The sequence below is a fragment of the Anthonomus grandis genome, chromosome 6, assembly GCF_022605725.1.
Source record: "Anthonomus grandis grandis chromosome 6, icAntGran1.3, whole genome shotgun sequence".
Taxonomy (NCBI): domain Eukaryota; kingdom Metazoa; phylum Arthropoda; class Insecta; order Coleoptera; family Curculionidae; genus Anthonomus; species Anthonomus grandis.
The window spans coordinates 14304188-14326656 of NC_065551.1; the positions used below are offsets into that span (position 1 = coordinate 14304188).

At 31.3% G+C, this 22469-nt stretch overlaps 2 protein-coding genes across 5 annotated transcripts in view; one reads left to right on the forward strand and one right to left on the reverse strand.

The window, feature by feature from the left end:
• The window catches only part of LOC126737473 (monocarboxylate transporter 2-like), a 670913-nt gene that overhangs the window by 584565 nt on the left and 63879 nt on the right, over positions 1 to 22469 (forward strand). The window lies entirely within an intron of this gene.
• Positions 1 to 22469, reverse strand: part of LOC126737472 (centrosomal protein of 120 kDa-like) — a 41785-nt gene that overhangs the window by 8513 nt on the left and 10803 nt on the right. For 2 of the 3 annotated variants that reach the window (XM_050442383.1, XM_050442386.1), the window contains 4 exons: positions 15978 to 16227; positions 3312 to 3717; positions 3068 to 3258; positions 2768 to 3007 (listed from right to left, as the gene is read on the reverse strand). In XM_050442383.1, coding sequence (XP_050298340.1) covers positions 2768 to 3007; positions 3068 to 3258; positions 3312 to 3717; positions 15978 to 16227 — 1087 coding nt within the window. The remainder of the gene's footprint in view (positions 1 to 2767; positions 3008 to 3067; positions 3259 to 3311; positions 3718 to 15977; positions 16228 to 22469) is intronic. The other variant, XM_050442384.1, reaches the window with a different exon arrangement.

A 22469-nucleotide genomic window follows, 5' to 3' on the forward strand; every position in this document is an offset into this window, starting at 1 on the left:
CAAAATTTTCGTTATTGTGCACCAGAAAATATACACTGTAGTATGGAAAGTCACACATAATTTCCCAAGAAGTTAAACATATGAGCAGGAATTGTGGGCACGTCAATTGTGGGTCCCTATTTTATTGAGGGCGCACTTACCTGTGAAAAATATTTGGAGTTGCTTCAAAATCAGATAGTACCTAGTTTAATTGCACTTTATTCAAATGGTGAAAACCCATTTATACTGGCAGATTCGATATGGATGGCGCCCCCCCTCCACTATTCGCGAACAGTAGACGAGATTACCTTACCAACATTTTTTCCAAATACATGGATTGGAAGGAGGGGTTTTATTGAATGGCCAGCAAGGTCGCCAGATTTAACCCTATTGGTTTTTTATCTATGGGATTATTTAAAATCTAAAGTTTATTTTGATAAACCTAAAAGTTTAGAATTAAAAAATAGAATTAATTAGAAAATAGAGTCGAGATACAACAAATCCGGCCTCAAACAATAAGTAAAGTATTACACGAATTTGAATATCGACTTCGTTACTATCAGGAAGTTAATGGTCATCAATTTGAACATTTATATTTATTTTAATTTTTTTGTTTTGTTTTTTTTTGTTTATAAACTGTTCCAAAAATTCATGGGTATTTATAAAAAATTTAATCGCAAATTTCTTAATAAATATTGAGGTTAGCTATAGGACATGGCATACAAAATATACTTCAAATTTTATGCAGAATTATAAAATAAAATAAAAAATGGGTGATTCGGTTTAAAAAATTAAGTTCATGGCTCATTTTTGGTCCACCCTATATACATAAATTCATCATAAAAAAAATCGCGACCAGAGCGTTTTTTTTTCGAACACACCCCTGAATTTTAAATGAATTTGTTCCAACATGCGCGTTCTCACTGTATATATTTATAGCCCGAAAACCGACTTCTGCAATGTAATCTTGGACGATTCTTATGGTGGTAAAGGTAAATGCGTCTTCAATGTACTCGACCTAAGATATAAAAAAGTGGTAAATTGGCGAATTGATAAAATTGCTTCAACATATCTAGCAACTGTTAAACCTCTTCTTTCGTAAATAGGGTCGCCCTTACGAATAAACTTGGTGGTTTCGTGCTACTACACAAATTGCACCCCAGATCATGCAGAAACCACCTCCATAAGCACTCCACCCTTCAAAGCAGCAATCTGCGAATCGCCCTCTTGATCTTCGGTATACTTTTCTTCTTCGCTCATTACCATAAAGACATATTGTCGACTTATCTAAGAACAGAACAGATCCCCATTAAACCAACGTCCAATTCAGATGATCCCATGTAAAACGCAGGCGTGCTTGCCAATGAACTAGAGTAAGTTTTGAACCAATCGCAGGTGTTTTAAGGGCAGTTATCTTCCTGCATCTTCGTCGTACGGTCCACTGACTCTTCGCACCTTACGAAACTGTCGTTGCACTTAAACGGCATTACGGTGAAGATTGCTTCATGTTGTTGACACAATAAAGCGTTTATCACGAGCGGTTGTAAATCACCTTCTGCTTATTCTAGATCGCCTATGAAAGAATCCAGTCTCCTCATAATTTTGGAACATTCATCGAACTTGGGCGGTTTTTTGTGTTGTAGTATGCAAGAAACTAACTCACTTGGACACTATTCAGATGATGAAAACCAAATAACTAATGAATTTCAGTTGCAAACGCAATAATTTTAATATTTCACAAATTACTGTTATTTTCGTTACAATTACCACATCAACACAGTTCATTTATTTATCGGTTGCTACATATATAACTGATAGGTCAAAGATTTACAGTGGTCTGATTTCTATGCACCCAACTTTCAAAAAAAGCAAAAGTTTGACTTCATTATATATTACCTTTACTATTTAGAAAAAGGTTAATAATTAATTAATCATTACGGAAAAAAATAACTGTCTAAAAAAAAGCCAGAAAATAGCTTAGCTTTTTAAAAATTACTGACCGACTCTGAGCGAAAAATAAACAAAGTTTAACTTAAATTCCTAGAAACTGACCCAGACATAATTTGACTATTTGGAAAAAAACGCCAATAATTCTTATTAATTAACTGAATGTTTTGGAAGAAGACCAATTTTTAAGTACATGTAAAAAGAGCAAAAATTAAATTTCTTAAAAAAGGCCAAATAATATTAAGCTGTTAAGAAAAAGATAATAAATTAACAAATTTTTCAGAAAAACAAATAACTAAACTACCTGAAAAAGGACTAGAAAATATTTTAACTTAACTTCCTATAAACAGAAAATGAATGAGGCTTTTAGAAGAAAAAGCCAAAAGTTAACTCAGCTTTTTGCAAAAAAAAATACAAAAAATTATTTACTCTTCTGGAAGAAAGATTAATAATATATAAGATTTAATTTAATGCTTAAAAAATAGCCACAAATTAAATTAATTCCGAGAAAGGCCAAATATTAGCTATCAAAAGAAAGTTCGAAGAAGAATAATTTAACTCACCTTTCTGGAAAAAAACTAAAGGGTCTGAAAAAAGTTAGTAAAAAGTAACCTAAACTCTTAAAATGAGGTCAAACATTTTTCTGTGAAAGTATTTAATTGTGTGGAAAAAAAGTAAATAATTTTAATACTTAGAATGAAACACTTTGTTAACGACCTGTCAAACTGCCTGGAAAAAAATTATTGTAATGAAAATTTCTATTTATAATTCCTATTTTTTTAATGGCATGCTGTTATTACAAAACACGTAATTTTACCCCTTCTTTATATTACGTACTTACTTGACACGCTCCTTTTCCATAAACTTCTCCATTTCCTTTTCAAAAATTTCCTTTTGGCACTTTTTCCAACTTTCTAGACTGGCCAGCTCTTTAATACTAATTAATTCATCTATTATGGGAGGTTGTAACTGAAAATCTGTATTCACATTATCACCCAAATCACATTCTTCCAGATTAAGCATTATCTGGAGCTTCGCTAAGGGTTGGAACGTCCGAACTGCTTTTAAGTCTGCTACGTATCTAAAAATTCCAGACATTAAAACAAATTTTGTAGATGACAATTCTGGATTATTTGAATACTTGTATGTCCTGAAATCTTCGTGAAAGAACTTGGATGCATCAAACTCGTACTCCTCACTAAGCAGTTTTTCCCTTTCATCTGTTAGGAGTAATTTAGGAGGCCAAGCATTTAAGATGTTGGTAATGTGATCAATTGTGGACACATAACTCACTTTCATTCCAATGTTCTTTAAGTCAACAGTTTCGCCTACCTAAAAAATGCTCCAATAAATTATGATTCTGACTAATAGCAATATATGCTTACCACGTTAGATAATTGTGTGAATATTGTGATATAATTTGACGCCCTAGGGTGCAAAAACTTGAATATTACAATCTTCTCTTTCGGTGGGATCTTCCACACTAAATGTTGCAGATTTACTTCGAGATTGTATTTAACATAACCGCTACGAACATCATACTTGGGGACGTTTCTTGGTGATAGTGGCACACTTTTAATCACAGTATCTACAGATTTGGTTATCACCACATTATCACAGTCTGGGCTTGGAATACTGCACTCGCTTTTTGATTTTAAATCGATTTTTTCTAGATGGTCTGGTAAGTGTAGATTAGGAATTTGGTCACCGTCACCGCGTGGTGTGGCTGCTTTTTCCAGGTGGGAACGAAATATTTTTGTGGGAGTACGTAGGTCTTGATTTGGCTTAAATCTAAAATATTATAGTTATTAAAAATTATTTGAAATTCCTGAAAAGGGGCAAAGACTAATTCGACTCTCTGGAAAATGGTGTTATTATTTGGAGAAATGGCAAATAATTTTAACACTGAAAAAATAAAATTCTCTCCGGAAAACGTTTGCAAGGCGGGAAATAGAAAAGCTTACAATTTTTTGTAAAAACCTCATAGGTTTACAAGGTTTTGCAAATGATCACGAAGTCTGTTTTATTTTATCAGATCCGGTTTTTATACTAATCCATAAACAGATTTTATCTGATTTTTTACAAACATATTCAATTTTATTTAGAAAAAAAATCAATTATTAAAGTGAATTGCTGTTGAACTTTGTCCTTTGTAATTTTTTAGATCAGTTTCATTTCTCAGGAAGAGTTTAACAATAATCACTGAGCATGCCCTCATCCCAAAAACCTTGATAGTTTTTCTTGTTCGCTGCGGGTTTCACCTAAGTTGTCAGACACGAAATCCAGATCAGAGTAAATAGATTTTCAACCATATTCGAACGCTTATTTTAAGGTAGTTTTTTAAAAACTTGCAATGAAGACTTGAATGGTTGAAGTTTCACTTTTTATTATCACTTTTTTATTACTGAGAAAATCACGGAACAATGCTCTTAAATGACACCCACGCAGCTGCTTCCGTATTCCGAAGCATTTCATCAATTCGATATCCTACTTCATTAATTTTTTTTATATCTGGTCCGACGAAAATTCCCTCTTTAATTTTTGCATCAGAAAATTTCGGATACAGCTCAATCAGATATTGAAAACCGCTTAAGCACTTTCACAAAATTTTTCACAAAGTTTTATATGAAAAGGTGGCATTAAGACTTTGTGTGCAATTCCTAAATAGTATTATTATGTTTAATTCATATTTCGTCCGTATTAGCTATATATGGTATTCTATGCACCAGAAAGATGCGCGCGAAGTTAATGCGCAATGCGTAATGACAAGAGACCTGCAAAAATCCTCTAAAAAGGACAGTATGTAGTTTTCAGTGACTGGTACGTAACCTACTGATTTAAGAGAGAATCTACCTTCCAGAAAAGAAACCGAAAACATTCAAGAAATATTATCAATTACCATATACAATAAGTAAACTTTAAACACTTGATCCCTTGAAACATGTGATCCCAGAGGCGACCGAAGAATAGTGAGAAAAGGTAGGTGCAATCTGTTGTGTATGGCGTCGACATTATGCAGTTTAATATAAACTGAATAATGCAGTCCACATTTAAACGATCGTATTATATTATGCAAACCAGCTTACACACACACACAAAAACTCTATCAGGATCGACTAGAAGTTTAGCCAAGACACTTTGTTATCCTAGTGTATATTGGTGACGAGTCTTCTACTTTTTTTTTGATAGCTGTCTGCGAGCTGTCCAGTCGCACGACTGTACTATAAATGAAGAACGCATCCAAATTTGGTGAAGCCGGATTATGACATTAACAAGCCAATCACCTAGAATATATTGTATTATATTATTTTCAATAAAATGTGACATAGTTATTATTATTTTATAAGTCATAAAATTTTCCATTTATGTTCATCGTATTTGATACTCTCAAGGATTTTCAACATTGTTGTATAGTTTTTGTACAGCTCTTAAGCTGTATTTGAACCGCCAATAAAAAGGCCTCGACCATCAGAATTATATCTTTGTTTAATTGCTTTAAACAAACCCTCGATAATATTTCAAAAACACAATTCATTGAAAATCTAGAAACTCAGCTAAAACTAGATTATTGTCATAATCTGCTCCTTGATAATAAGGTCCAATAATTTCTCGTATACTGGCCGAGTGTTTATCGATCATAAATTCGAGTGCTGCTTAGTACCTGGAACCTTTGGAATCCTAACCACCAATGATGACTGCCACCACAAAAGCATCTTTAAAAACTCTTGTTGAAATGCCAAATTCATCGCCACCCACATTTTTCATTCCAACGTACAATTCTTCTTAGGTCTACGTTTCCAAACCTAGTGAACTTTGTAAAGTTGTGGTTCTCCGCATTTTCATTTATATTCAAGTACGTCAAATTTTAAGATGCGAATTATTGTCTGTATGATATTCTCAATGCTCTCCACAAACTACTTATTAAATTCATTGGCTATATCATTATCCGTTCTCAGTATTTTTCCTTTGATCTAGATACATTTTTATTCGGGAGTAATATCTTCAAGTGTTTCCATAGTTCTCTTTAATTTTACTCATTGCCTCTCTGAAATATTTATCATGCTTTATTCTATTAGTAATGACCTTTTTTTATAAGCATTCCAGCCCCCAACATCTCTGTGATAAATAGCCCTAACATAAATTTTGTCTCTTTCCTTCATCATTTGTCTTATTTCAGATGGTATCCATGCTTTATCTTTATACTGCTCCTTCATTGTTGATTTTATTATAGCGAATATCGTATTTATTATTGACGTTACATCTTCTACAAGTCTATTGGCAATATGTCGACGTCTGAGACCCAACCATTTAAAACATCCAAAAGTGAACCTGATCAGCATAATACTTTGCCAAGCAGCTTCTGAAATAATTTATCGTAGAATTTTCAGACATTTGTTGTATATCAATAATTAAAATGCAATGATTTTAATAAAATAAAAGAATTTAATTTAAGATTTCTAAATCGCCTGTATCCAATGACCAAATAATTGGAATCACTGATTTTACCGTCATTCGATATTGATATGATAACATTCCTTATGACTAAAATAACTTTATTATCGTTACAGTGAAATTATCGCACTATTTAACAAGAAATATCTCCACAATCTTTTACTGGCTCTAAAGCTAATACTTTTTGTATATATAAAATGTTAATACAACTATTTTCTCTATATTATCAAACTATTAGCATTATTATTCGCAGTTTGTTAAACACTTATTGACTATATTGCAGACAATATAGTCAATAAGTGTTTGATTACTCTCTGTCATACGTGTTAAACTATTAAAAATTTGATTAAATCCACTCAAATATATTATTTTTAAAGGTTTATCACCGTAAAAACGAGTATTATAAAATAACTCCTTCAAAATTAGATATCCAATCCAAACAGTCAGAAAAATAATCCAAAATCTTCAGATTTTTGGGTGATAAAAAACAGTAAAGAAATATTACAGCTCACTTACGACTTAATGGTAATATAAGCCGATTTTCAGTGTGATATTGGTAAGAACCGCGGTTATTCTTTTGGTTGACAACTTTGACAGATAAGTGCGATGTATTGTTCCCCCACCACTTAAAAATTATAATCTAAAGAAAGAGTCGCTGAAATGAATTTGTTATTAGAAATTATAAAGAGTTTAGGTTTTTGTTTTTCCTTTTTTGTTTGATTAAAAAATGAAGTTGAATTTAGCCACTCTCTCGAATAAACTATTATGCTTTTATTGAATCTAAAGTAAATTATGTATAATGGTCATGTAAATTTGAATGGATAAACAGCTTATTGCCATTGGTATTTATTCTTCTCAATTTATAAATGGCGTACATCATAACGCAATCCTCAATCAATTTTTTACAAAATTACAAAGCCTTTTTTTTGGACTGTATAACCGAAAGAGTAACCCAAGTCCAAAACCGGGTAATAATTGGTAAATACCAAACGCCAACCAGCTGATCCATCATATTCAGCACAAACATTTTTTCCTACTTTTTGTTGATTCCCATATTTGAAACACTTGAGGAATCTAATTATACCATAATCGGTATAAACCTTAAATTCTTTTAATCCTTCAAACTTAAATTTTCCTAAAATAAATAATCAATGTTCCCATTTATTGTTTTGACCAATAATTCCAAAATATTATTTATGACATCAATATAATTTTTTTCAATAACTCGTAGCACTTCGTCAGTTCTACTTCTATTTTTTTAACGCTCAGGTTTGTTTACAATTTCTCTTCTAAGCTTGATAACTAAATCACAGCACGATGCACATTTCCAACTTGAATTTTTCATGTGACAACTTCTTAGATAATGGTTGCACAGACTTATTAAGACTAGGGGCCACTCGAGCAAATCATGAACTAATGGCGGGCCGGCCGCCAGAAGTATAGGTAAATAAAGACAATAAAGAATCGATAATAATTTATTGAAAAAGAATTTCTTAATTTGAAACGTGGCACTACACAGTGCTTACAATCTTTCATTTACAAGGCAGATTCGATTTTTTGTTTTATTATTATTTAGTATTGAAAAAGTTTGTTCACATATATAGGTAGAACCATTAAGCTGGCAAATTTCAGAGCGTTTATGCGCAACTCTTTGTACATATTTTTACCAATACAGCGGTAAAAGTTTAGCAAGTCTCCTTCATTGAATTTATTGGGTAAATCTTGGTTGTTTTGAATGTCGATAATTTCTAACTTCATTGACTCTGGCGCATTTTCAACTAAAATTGTGAAAGTATTGCTGAATATGTCCAACAGGGGTTTCACTTTTTTAAACTGCAAGAATCTGTTTTGAAAAGATTGAATCAAAATATCTAGCTTTTCTACATAACTGAAATTAATCGCAGTTTTATTGAATTTTTCAGTCATTTTCTTATAATTCGAAAAATGATTGTAATTTTCAGAATTTAATTGTAATTTAAAAAGCGTCAGCTTGCATTAAAAGGATGATACATGAGCGTAGAGCTGGGATATCAGTTGATTTTTGCCTTGAAGCCGTGTGTTCAAGACATCACAGCGTGACTTCAGCGTTTATGTTTTTTTTCTTGAAGATGCTTTTTTTACCGAAGTACCTAGCCAGGAATTCACACCAATCATCGAAGGAGCATCGTCAGTAGTAGATCCCGACAATTTTGAACATTCATCCAAAAGTACATTGAGTATATATCAACTGCTTTGGTTTGACCTTTTAATGAATACACTTCTAATAACTCTTCTGAGACTTCAAAACTCTTAAGTAACATCTCGTAGGAATATGGGAAGAGATGTGGACTAATTTCAGTAGATTCGTCGAGTGCTAACGAAAAAAATTCAATGATCTTAGGTTTTTCAATTAATTGCTCCGCAACATTACCTGACAAAGACATAATTCGTCTTTGGATAGTCATACGATTTAGTTGAATTATCTCAAACTTTTTTGTTGCTTCTAAACAAATTCTCTTAGCGGCAATTTCTAAGCATTCTTTTACAAAATCGCCATCATTCGCGACTTCGCTTTGCTATCATTCGAGAAATTTCATAACTAACTTCTGTAGCTGTTTCTGAATCTTGAATAGGTTTTGTAAACATAGCTTGCTGACCAATAAGCTCCCGATTTAAAGACAACATTTTTTGCTTTCTTAATTCGCCTGTAAACTTGGTAAAAGAAGAATGCTGCGTTTCATAGTGCCTTTTTACATTATATTCCTTTGCAATAGCAACAGAATTCTTGCAAATTAAACAAGCGGCTTTGTTATTCGACCATACAAAAAAGTATTTCTCAGTCCAAATTTCTTGAATTGCCGATTTTCATCTTTAACCTTACGTTTTTTACTAGGTCCTGGCTTCTCCCTCCATATTGGGTTCTAATTTTGGGGGGATTAACAACCTAAAAACTATTACAGTACCTACTTAAATTACCCATTCTTTTTTAATTTATCAAAAATAATTGACTAAATAGTATTCCTTAAAAATTTTAATATTTTAATACAGTTTTTTTTATCTAAAATAATGAAGTAGTTATTACAGTTAGAGAAATTCTGAAAAAAAAATGTATTTGTTTTATTTTAACCCTTTATAGGGCAGAACTCTGGGGGTTACTTAATACAGACAATTTTGAAAAATATCTTCTAAGTATGTTCCTTTTGAGAAATTTTAAGTGTGAAAAGAAAGTTTTTTTGATTTTATTTTGAGTTATGGGGTGGTACATATTTGTACCAGAGAGCCATTCCGTAAACTTACTAACCAATATGTTTAGTGGTACATATGTGTACCACATAATATATTATAAGAAATTATTTATAATAAATGAAACATATTGCATTTGCTTGTATCTGATTTATTTACCAAAACTTAAAATAGCATTTATTATTTATTTAAAGTTAAAACAGTAAATAAAAAAGTTAATTCTTAAAGAAATACATATTATTTGGTATATCATCAGACTTTTTTCATATCAGGTTATATTCTAATAATAGATAAAACCAATCTCCATTTATATTATAACAAATAAACCCTTATCATTGGGTAGTTATCATAAAACAATATTATTGTTTTTTATAGTATTAGAGTAGAGATATTAGAGTTTAGGTATTCGCAAATGTAGATAGAGGCAATTCGTCATCAGCGTCTGAATCACCTTCAGCTTCTGAATTTATGACCATGTCATCATCTATGACCGATAAAAGATACTCGACATCATTGGGATTTTCTAGATTAAATTTATTTTTTTTATCCATCTAAAAAAATATTTTATTATGGTATATGTGTATAAATTATATAAAAAAAGATGTTATACAACAAGATTTTCATGAAAAATAAGCCTAATTTACGACTTTTGTGCCAAAATACGTATCTTCAAAAAAGACCTGGCAAAAACATGTTTATTATTATCATTCATATAAAAATAACGACAAAAAACAAAAATAAACAAATTTCGTTAAGAGTTATGTTTAACGCTTAGTGGTACAAATATGTACCACTTTTGTTTCTTGGAAAAAACATCGTAGCGGCACTGATATTTCATCCGTGGTTGGAATAAATATTTACTATGGTATATACCACACTAGTTTAAAGTAGTAGAAACTCTGTAATAAGTATTTCCTACAAAATATATCAGGTCATTGAAAATGTTTATTATAACCTAAAAATGAACATTTACCAATATTCGTCGTAAACAAGGATTATTTATACTGACATACTAAAACTTTTAAATGAATCTATAACTAACTAGTTTGTACTTACCATCTATATCAAAATTTCCACTAAAAAACTTTTACCACATTTAAAAAAAAAAGGCCGAAAACTCTAAAAAACTCTCTAAGAGCACTGTAGTTTTTAAAAATGCCAGTGGTATATATTTGTACCACTTTAAGATGAATAGTGTACTTATTTTGTAATAGATGGAGCTGAGAGTAAATGTGGTATACAAATAGACCACTGCTCGCTAGTAGATATTATGTCTACATTTTAAGAAGCACCATACACCTCCATCTATTATTATTTTGTTGAAACATCAAGTGGTACATATATGTACCAGAAACCTATAAAGGGTTAATATTTGGCCAACATTAAAGCTAAATTTGATTAAAATCAATTAAATAGGTAGAGAAACACTTATTAATAACAGAGTTTTCCTTATGATTTCACAATTCAATTATACACGGCACTTGACGGGAAACTGCAACAGGAAATCTACGTTGATTGTGGATCAAAATATATGACACCGGCTAGTTGAGTTAAAATCTACACTAGAACTATTGCCTCCCTAAAACACTATTAAACTGCACTTATTCTCAATCACTTATTACTTCGCTTTGTATTTTCGCGTTTATTTCGTTCTGTTGACATTTCATTCCAATTAAAACCGAACTGTCGGTCGCTGCGGTTAGCGTGGCCTTTATGCCGTGCATATGACAACTCTGGAAGCTTCGTGTATCTACTTACGCGAGCAGTCGGGAATTCGGGACTATTGCTATCTCGCTTGCTCACATCGCGCTAGAAAATTCTTAATTTCTCTACTATTTTGAACTTTATATAAAGGCGGCAAGCGATGTTATTTGGCTTAGCATTTTTGGGCGCTAGATTCAAATAGCATGCGGGCCGCGGTCTGCGTATCCATGTCTTAAATCCGACATTCGCACATTTTCCATAATAATATCGATTACGCTTAGTTTACTATAAGATTGCTTTCACATCATCAAATTAAATTTTTCACGTAAAACGGCGAGGATCGTGTCGCTCTTGGCATTCGGACCGTCCGCCATGACGACGCGACGACATCTAAATTGTATTCAGTTGCTTTACAAGAAGCTAAAAGTTAAAACTTAACTTCTTGGAAAAAAGACCAAAAATCTATTGAATTACTTAGAAAAGTGACCAAAATATACACAACTTCCTTAAAAATTAACTTCAAATCTGGGAAAAGGTCAAAAATTAATTTTAGTTCCTTAAAAATATTTTCAACTGCATAGAAAAACGCTAAACTGGAGAAAAAAAAATTAATTAATTTCCTGAAAAAGATGAAAAATTTACTCAACTTCAGAGAAAAAGACCAAAAATGTAGTATCTACTTAGAAAAGAGTCAATTCATCTGCATAAAAAATTATACTTAGCAGAGAAGTGGAACTATTTAGGTGTATGCAGTTGCTTGACAACAGAGAAAAAATTAAATCAAGTTTTAGGAAGAAGACCAAAGATGTACTCACTCTCTGAAAAAAGACCGAAAATTTACTTAATGGATTATTAACTGCCTGACAAAGTATCAAAAATTAAGTCAACTAACTTTTAAATGCAAAAAATTTAATTTATGCAGAAAAAGTGTACACAACTACCGAGTACTTAAAATTCGAGGTGGCGCTACGATACGTAACAACTCTCACGCGACTTATACATAGTCGCGTGGAAAGTTGATCCCCTTGTTTTTAATTAAAAATAATGATTTTAGTATATAAGTAAGTTCATAGATAAGTTTTACAGTATAAATTGGAATCTTACAATAAGAGAAAAAAGAAATACCAGGCAAAACCACATCGTAAGACCAAGTTTTAATCTCGAATACAAAATATAATGATAACGAGTTGAACGAACCATTTGATTACTTCAAAGAATTATAAAACTTCTTTACCTAAACAAGACCCAAGGAACGAAGTTCTTTAACTTAGAATAAGCAAGTTTAAGGAATTTATACTAATGAGTTCTATTCAATAGACCTCATTAAAGAAGAACTGGTTTAATTCAATAACAAACTTTTAGGTAAATGCTACGAAACTAGGTTGCATATTAGCCCAAAGAATAAAAAAATATATATTTTGGAAGCTTTTGCAATACGAGTATATGAAACTTAGATCAGATATGAATTAACTTCCGATTCAAAAATTTTAAGGCAAAAGTCGCAAGGACAGCACTGACGAAAACTGTTGTTGATGCGCTAAAGCAATCAATGCATTATTGATTATTTTATGTTCTTAATGGTGAAAGCTAAAAATATCTTTAAGAAATTAAATAATAAATTTGTTTAGACTAAGAACTAGGAAATTCTCTTTTCCTGACGGCAGCAGAAATAAACAGAAAAAAAGGAGACTCGAAAGTATTTCGTTTTGAAATTATAAATTTTGTTGCAATAAAGTACGGTAATATTATTTAAATTATTTAATTAGGTACACAAAAACTGAGATGTAAGATATGCTTTTTGTTTATGGCCTGGCTAATACTCATTTAATAATATAAAGCCTCTAAAAAGTAAATTAATTTTGTGTGGCGACCTTAATATTGACTACTCCATTGTGTGTGTTGCTCAAGAATCTCTTCAGTCTATTTTCGATTCAATGGGTTTTTTAATGCATGTAAATTTACCAACCAGAATAACTAAAAATAGTTCCAGCACCATCTCAAAATGATCCACTTCGAAACGCAGAGCATGATCTTTATGTGCCAATCTCAAGGTCAGAATTAATAAAAAGCTCTATTCTTTACGGAGCTAAAAAAATGCACAATCATCTGCCTTTGGAAATTAAATCATTGACATCTTTTCCTCGATTTCGCAATGCTTTGAAATCATATTTACTGGAGAGAGCTTTATATGCAGTAGATGATTTTTTTTTTAAATATTAATTTTTGAGTATCATGCACGCACTGGCTAATTATTAAATTTTTTATGATGTAGAATAGCAATATTTTCTTTTTCTAAATTTCTATAAAGCTTTTTATGACTTATTAAACATTGTATTAATGTTTTTGACTATTTTTGTTACTTTTTTTATTTTACTTTCTTGTTACTATTTTTATTTACTTTCCTATTTTCTTACTTTTTACATTTAGTATAAGAAATTTGACAAGGTACATTTATATCTTTTGTACCCAGTTTTGTATATATTTATTTAGTACTTGTATTTTGATTTCTACAGTGCTTTTCTTTGAAGTCCCCCCCCCCATTTATTTTTTGAACGGGTCAAAAAAAATTTTTGAAACTTGGCATAAGTAAATTGGTCTATAGATACTATTTTTCACTGTAAACTAGGTAGTTGTAAATTCCAAGATGGCGGTTGGGCGACATCTTGAGAAAAAATTTTAAATAGAAAGGGGGGTCGTGTGGTACCTCATTTTAAAGGTCTCAATGAGTACTTTATAACCCTGAAATATTAGACCCATATTTTAACTAGTTTCAAAATGGCGGCCTAATAAAAAAGATTTTTTTTTTATTTTAACGTTTTACATTTTTATGATTTTTGAATAGGTAAAAATCAGTGTACGAAAATAAATGCGCCACTATTTTATTTTGACATAAAAACGACAGTTCTAAATGTCAAAATAACACATAAGCACCATCTTAATAAATGCATTAAATAGAAATCTTGTATTACCTCATTTAAAAGGTTTTATTGAGTACTTTTAATATTTATTACATGGACTCGGTGGACTCCGTTTTGACCTGTCTAAAAGTAACATCAAAAAAAATACACTGTTGCGATTTTATTAACGTTTTTAATAATAATATACAAATAATTTATAATTTTTGAATTTTGGATTTAAAGATTAACTTTTTGGTTTCTAAAGACCCGTATGTCACATTTCACGTTAAAGGTTGTTGAACATTATTTAGACATTCCAAAAACCAAATAGCTATTAAAAAAACTCGAAAAAAAATTTTAAGATATTTTTCCTTAACCGGTAAATTACTCTTAAAAGTAATTTTGAAACGAGTTAAGATATGGGTCTAATATTTCAGGGTTATAAAGTACTCATTGAGACCTTTAAAATGAGGTACCACACGACCCCCCTTTCTATTTAGAATGTTTTCTCAAGATGTCGCCCAGCCGCCATCTTGGAATTTACAACTACCTAGTTTACAGTGAAAAATAGTATCTATAGACCAATTTACTTATGCCAAGTTTCAAAAAATTTTTTTGACCCGTTCAAAAAATAAATGGGGGGGGGACTTCAAAGAAAAGCACTGTATATTTGTGTGTTTTGCTTTTTATGTATAGCTTTGTCTACAAATTTTTTTTAATTTTTTGACAATAAAGCATATTTGATTGATTGATTGATTGATATACGAGAAAAAAAATTTCTCGTCTCCATCAATGCCTTTGTGAAACTAGAAGTTCTAAAAAACAAATTTCTGATAACGGAAGACTCGGCACAGCAGCAGTTCTGCAAGTAGACCAAAATCTATTTCATGAAGTAGAGGAAAATCCTACAAGTACTAGAAAAAATGCTTTAAACGTAAATTCTCTATTCTGCAGTTTGAGAATTTTACAGAATAATCTCTTATACTCTTATCATATCCAGCTAAATTAATTCAGCTTCTGGAAAAAGATCTAAAGTATTTAATTGCTGGAAAAAGGTGAAAAAATGTGCTGAGCTGTCTGGATAAAAAAGCCAAAAATTATTTCTACTTGTCGAAAATGTATACGTTAAGAATATTTACAGAGCGCAGTATTAATGGCGGTTTTAAGCACCATCGAAATTCGTGGAAGTTCCTCATCAATGTAAATAACGAGGTAAATAATGTTTAAGTCCTAAGTAATTCATTAAGTTGCTTTTAAGGTTCCTGGAAGCCTAAAATTTATGTCATGCATATAAATTAATTAATAAAACCTCGTGAACGCAACAACTAATTTTCCGCCTACTTCTGGAACCATACTAATTAAATAAAGAGCCCAATTCTAGCTTGTATAGTGTTTTTAAAAATGTTTATGCTTTTCAGCTCCAGGAGATTAAAAACGTATTTTTAATATTAGGTAAAGGACCTGGTCGGTTGATAGAGAATTTTGAATACGTCATAAAACGTTTCTTTTTCATTTTAGTCTACATTTTATGGCTGTTTTAGTACGTTTCCTACCCTTGTATAAGCTTCACATAAATTTTTTATGTGTTTTTTATTAAAATTGATCAGATACCCTTCTTATCCTCTTAAAATCAAATATACAAAAATTTTTCCACCCTTAGATTTACTTGTGAGCTTACCAGTAAAACGGACGAAATTAAACCTTCATAGAGTTTTATCTTGATATTATATTCATTTTTACTTTTTATTTAATATATTGGTAATAAAGATTACTTACTTAGATTCAGTACTGCGTTTTAACCAAGCTTTAATCTCCAAAAATGGAGAAGTCGTATCCCCTCCGAACGGTACGACTCCATCTGGAGTAGGAAGTCTAAAGTAACTCCTGGTGGTCTCCTCCTGGAATGAAATTCCTCCCATTGCCACCTCGGTGATTCCCAAAACTTCGTGTCCGCTAAACAATGTTATTTTTATCGATTGGGCGTTGAAAAAGTCGGAGAGGGTTTGCTCGTTGGAGAGTATACGAACTGAAATAATAATTGAGGTTTATATGGATTCAAGTGCGTGGATAGAAATATAGTTAAGGGGAGGTAAAATTTTGGGAAATTTATGAATCGGTTATACAGGGTGTCCCGAAATTACATCGCAAAATTTTACCAGCCGCATCTTTGTCTAAAAATAAGACAAAAACTTCATATAAGTAATCAGGAATCTTGAAAAGTGAATCGTTTTCATGTTACAGGGTGTTTTGTAATTCCTATTAAAAATGGTTTTTGTCAATATTTTCGAAATGTCAGGTCGTAATTTTTTGAAAACTTTATTGTATACTACTGTTATTGTTACTAACTAGTTTTATAACATTTTATGCTAAAATGTATACAGGGTCGTTTAAAATTATTGGTCAGCAAAGATAAACATATCATAACTTTTTTCTGGTTACTTTTTAATTATTTGGATACTAAAATTACAAAGAACCAACATTTTTACATAAAAAAGATACTCTTGTCTTATTTCGTTAGAAGCCTCCGGTTTCAAGAAAAATAATTATTAAGTTTTAAGTAAATCATGACTTGGTATTGAAAATTATAAAATAAAAAATAGTAGTTGGCAGTGCTTGTTGACAATTTGTTTATTGCTTGAATTTTGTTTGACGTTTTGATTGGCATTTTAATTATTTTACATTTACATTGGTAAAGTTAAATAGTTGTTTGTGTAAATTATTCCTTTAAAACTATTGATAGATTTACGACTCAAGAGTTAAGCGATAGGCATTTTGTGTGTGGTTTGTGTAATGGCAGCTCGTTAGCTGCTGCCCATGAGTATCGCCGAAGATTTCCCCTCAGGCAAATTCCAAATCGTCAAGTTTTTGTTAACATCCACCGTAACTTGTGAAAATAGAAGTTTTCGAAGAGCTCGTGGACAAGGCAGGCCATAAGCAAATCATAACTTGGAAAACGTCTTAAACTATTTCGAAGAAAATCCTGGAGCAAGCATAAGAACAGTGTCACGAGCCACACATATCTCCCGCTCAATAGTAATTATTAAAAAAAAATACTGCCGACATGCGACATAAGTAATATAATGCCGACATAATAAAAATTAAAAAAATGTTTTTTTAGATAGGAAGAATGGTAAGAATCCAAGACATACATCAGTATCATTACCAGAGAGTTTAAGAGTTGGTACTAGACGATTTTGCGCTGAGGGTCCAATTTTGTAAATGGATAATTAACAACCCAAACTTAGTCCCTTTTATTTTATGGACTGACGAAACTACCTTCACTAGAAATGGTTCGTTTAATATGCATAATATGTTTGGGCAGATGATAATCCAAGAGCGATACGGCGTACCTTTCAGAGGAAGTTTTTAATAAATTTGTGGGCGGGATTAATCGGGGACCAACTTATTGGCCCGATAGAGTTACCCAACCGTCTTACCTCTGAAAACTATTTAAATATGCTGGAACATAATCTTGGGTAGCTCTTGATAGATGTTCGTTCCTCTTAACATACGACAGAATTTAATATTTCAGCACGACGGCGACGGAGCGCCTGCTCATTTTGGACGTAATGTTCGTCAGTGGATGGATATCCATTTTCCTGAAAGTTAGATTGGTCAAGGTGGTCCTATAAATTGGCCTCCTCGATCTCCAGATCTAACTTCAGTAGATTACTATTTATGGGGCCATTTAAACGAATTGGTATATGCTGTGGAAATTAATACCCGTGAAGAATTAATTCAGAGGGCTACTCGCGCAATAAGGCATAGGACAGGATTATGTCTTCAACAAAATGGCAGCCACTTCGAACCTTAGAACATTGAAAGGCCTTTCAATGTTCTAAGCTTCGAACATTTGCTATAATTTTTTTTCTTTTGTTTGTTTGTATTGTTTGGTATTTTCAGTTTTTTTCTCTTAGCTAATAAGTTAATTGTTTTAATTTTTCTCAATTATTTACACATTATTTACAATTTTCAAATAAAATTTTAAACAAAGAAAACAGTTTTTGATCTTAAAATTAGGTACTTGTAATAGTCAAGTTTATGCCTGATGATTTGTAACAGAGCTTTTCATTTTATTAAACGTGATCAAAAATACTTTATGAGTGTAAGTTGTAAAACATTTATGTCTGATTATTTCAAAAACGAGCGTTCCTATCGGAATAAGACAAGAGCACCCTTTTTAATTAAAAATAATAATTCTTTTCGATTTTATTACCAAAATTATTAGAAAGTAACTAGAAAAAAAGTTTTGATATTTGTAACCTTGCTGACCACTAATTTTAATCGACCCTGTTACATTTTAGCATAAAATGTTATAAAATTAGGTAGTAAAAATAACAGTAGTATACGATAAAAATTTCGAAAAATAACGACCAGGCGTTTCGAAAATATTAACAAAAAACCATTTTTAATAGGAATTATAAAACACCCTGTAACATGAAAACGATTCACTTTTCAAGGTTCCTGTATATGAAGTTTTTGTCTTATTTTTAGACAGATGCGGTTGGTAAAATATTTCGATTTCATTTCGAGACACCCTGTATAAGTCTAAACTCTAAAGGGTCTGTTGTGCAATGCTTGTTGTACCAGAGAGAGCAGTTTAATTATTACCATAAAAGTATAGGCTAAAATGCTATTAGTATAAGACACGTATATTTTACTTTAAAAATTACTCATTTCCACTATTTTTGAAGGTTTATTGATAAAATGGATAATTTTACTCAAAAGTGATATACGGTGGTATAAAAGAAGGCAATTAAAATGATGGAAAATAGAAGATACAACTAAACTGTTTTGCAAAAAGATCAACAATTATCTAGTTAATTTAACTACTAAGCTTTTTGAGAAAAAAATTGAGATACATATTTAAATACGTTTCTTTTAAATACTGTCTTTTCCATATATTAGTGTGCCATGAGAAAGTTAAAAATTTACTCAACTGCCTAAAAAAAAGACAAATTTAACTTAACTGCCTGGAAAAACGTACAAATTTACTCAATATCTTAAAGAAAGTTAAAAGTTAACTCAGCTTCCTGGAGTAGAGAAAAAGCTAATATAAATTTGTATTTTATTTAAACCGTCTAAGTAATCATTTTTACAATATTGGACTTTCTGTATGTTAGTTTCTGAAAAAAGTTAGACATTCCTTTGGAAAAAAAAAGCTAAAAATTAACTTAATTACTTAGAAAAAGAAAATAATAACTCAACTTTCTGGAAGAAGGCCCAAAAGTTTACTATATTTTTTTTAAATGTAAAAATTAACTCAGCTTTTTGGATAAAAAAAAAAACTTAACCTTACTGCATGAATTTTTGTTTCTTATAAACAAATCTACTAGAAAAAACTTGACCTCAAGATTACGTAAAAAATATTTAAAAAATGCCTTCTTCGATAGTTTTTTCTATTTTTTCTTGTTTTTTTCTTGTGGGTTATATATGGCACATTATGCATTAAGACAACATTTAAAAACTGTAAAAAATACCTTTATTATTTTATAATAAAATTTATTTAGTGTGAAACTTGTAAAAACGGTTCCTATCTTTGTTTAAACAGAGAAAAACATTACATTTCTGGCATTTTATGAAGCTTTTAGCATCTAGAAGCACCATAGGGATATTTGCAACTTTGCCTTTCATTACCCAAGATGATCATATCTATCTGTTGTAACATCTTGCATTGGAAAATCGGTTGCTGGACCCCTTATTTACTTGTTTTGCAAATTTTCCATAGCTCCACTTGGACGACCCCGCTTTCTAGTAAAACCGGCTTTATTAACTTTGCAGAAACACTCTGCTACTGCCATTTTGAAATCTGCCAGAGCTAAATTATGCTCATTGCTACCTCTTCTCTAAAGAATCCATGCATTGACCGTCATTAGATTAATAATATGAAAGAATATACGTATGTACTATTTCTTGGATCTGAGTTTGATCCTATAGTATCCTAGCATCGAACCAGGAGGTCAACATCTCCCATATACTGATTGTAGATCATTACAGCTCTTGGATATGGAACCATTATATGTGTCTTATCCTTTTTTGAAAATCGTTTTATCTCAACTATTGGCATACTTCCAGCATATGTTGATAAAATGTTGACTAGTTTGTTGTTATACCATGCAACAAGAGATATTTTGGTACCATCAAATGTGGCAACTTTCTCTACCATAGTTCTTGGCCGTTCTTTTTTAGTTCAGACTCTTTTGGCATATTACTATTTGGCACTCTATTTATTCTGATCCTAGTGGTAACAGACCCTGTTTCGTAAGATAAATTTGCAAGAGAACGCTATTGAACCAATTATCGAAAAATATCTTATGATTTATATGTCTGGGTTCTGTTTGTATTAGCCGCAGAACCACGTTTGAACTCACCCCTAGATTAGGAAAACTATCGGGTAAACTATTGGTTTGACTTCCAGCAAAAATGTCATAATCGTAGGAAAATCCGCTGACTCTACTAAGAACAAACGCCTTTTATCTCCATTTGTGGGGGTTCTTGCGGATTATATTATTTTATGGACGAACGCGCTTTTGTAGGAATTATCTGCTCATCTATAGCTAAAAACTCCTCTTTTGAAACTTTAAGTAGCTACTCTCGGTCGGATTTTGAAAAGTTTATCATGACCAGGGTTACAGACAGCAATAGCATCGTTATTGTTTGCGAAATGTAAAAAACGTTTTATTTCCCTTCCATCTGTTACACGACATAACATCTGATATTAATTGGTGACTCAGGCTGGAGTTCCAATAACTTCTAGCGTTTGGCAACTGCACTATTGACATATAAACAGGTTCCTATAAACTATTCTAGGTCATTTTCAGTAAGATCTAAAGGTTTTTGAGGTCTTTTTTCTACTGAATATAATATAGTTTGATAAACTATATCATTAATGATTTCATTTGTCAGAAAAAACAAGCTTCAAAGTTGGATGATTTTTACCTCTATTCTTTAGTAGACTACGCCGTAATTCGTTCAAGGAAATATCATCTTCGCTGTCTGAACTGCTTTCTAAATCTGTTTCAGGGATAATCATTTCTGATTCATTATTTTCTATTGTATCGTCTTCAGAGTTTGACCCTGGGGCTAATATAATAGGAGGAAAAGTGGATTGGCAGACGTGGTGCAATCGAATGGCCTGCGCGCTCTAAATCCAATACTATCTATGGTATGATTTGTGAACTAATGAGCATACTGCGTCATAGTATCAGAGCACGATGTTCAATGCTGAAAGTAGCCACTTCAAAGTCCAAAATCTCAAAAATTCTTTAGGCATTATTATGTAACAAGGATCATATGGTTCAAAAAAGTATGCTGTACAAATGCTGTTTAGGTATTTGTACACGGTCTAAATTGTCCAAGCAATATTTTTTGAAATATCAGATCTTTTATACAGTAGTATCCAAGAATTATGTTTGATGCTTGAGATAACACTCACTTCAAAATCCGAAAATCTCCGGAATTAGTGTAAGCACTATCGTGAAATAAAAATCATAATGTTTAGAAAAGTATTCTGTACAACTACTATAAAACGTCAAAAATTGTCCCTGTGTGTTAAAATATTAATCTCAAAAATTCTTTAGGCATTATTATGTAACAAGAATCATATGGTTCAAAGAAGTATGCTGTACAAATGCTGTTCACGGTCTAAAATTGCGATATTTTTTTAAATATCGGATTTTTTATGCAGGAGTGTCCAAGAATTATGTTTGATGCTCAAGATAACACTCACTTTAAAATCTCAAAAACTACTTTAAGAATTATCGTAAAACAAAAATCATATTAATCAGAAGAGTATGTTATACAGATACTGCTTTAAGTCTAAAATTGTCCAACTAATACTTTTAGAAATAGCCGACTTTTTCATGGAGTATTATGCAATAATTATGTTTGATGCTTGGGGTAACTAAATTCAAAAATTAAATATCAAAACTAAAAAAAAATAAACAAAAATCATAATGTTTACAAAGGTATGATTCTTTAAGTAATATTTTTTGAAGTGTGGGATTTTTCATGGATGAGTATCGAAGAATTATGTTTGATACTCGAGATAACTACAACTCCAACATCTAAAAAATTAATGTAAGCATTATCTTGAAATTCAAAGCATAATGTACAAAAAAGCATAGAACACAGATAATGTTTGTAATCAGAAATTTTCCAAGCAATAATTTTTAAAATATTGATTTTTTTATGAAGGATTTTTCAAGATTATGCTCGAAGCTCGAGTTAACCACATACTTCAAAATCCAAAACCTCAAAAACTAAATC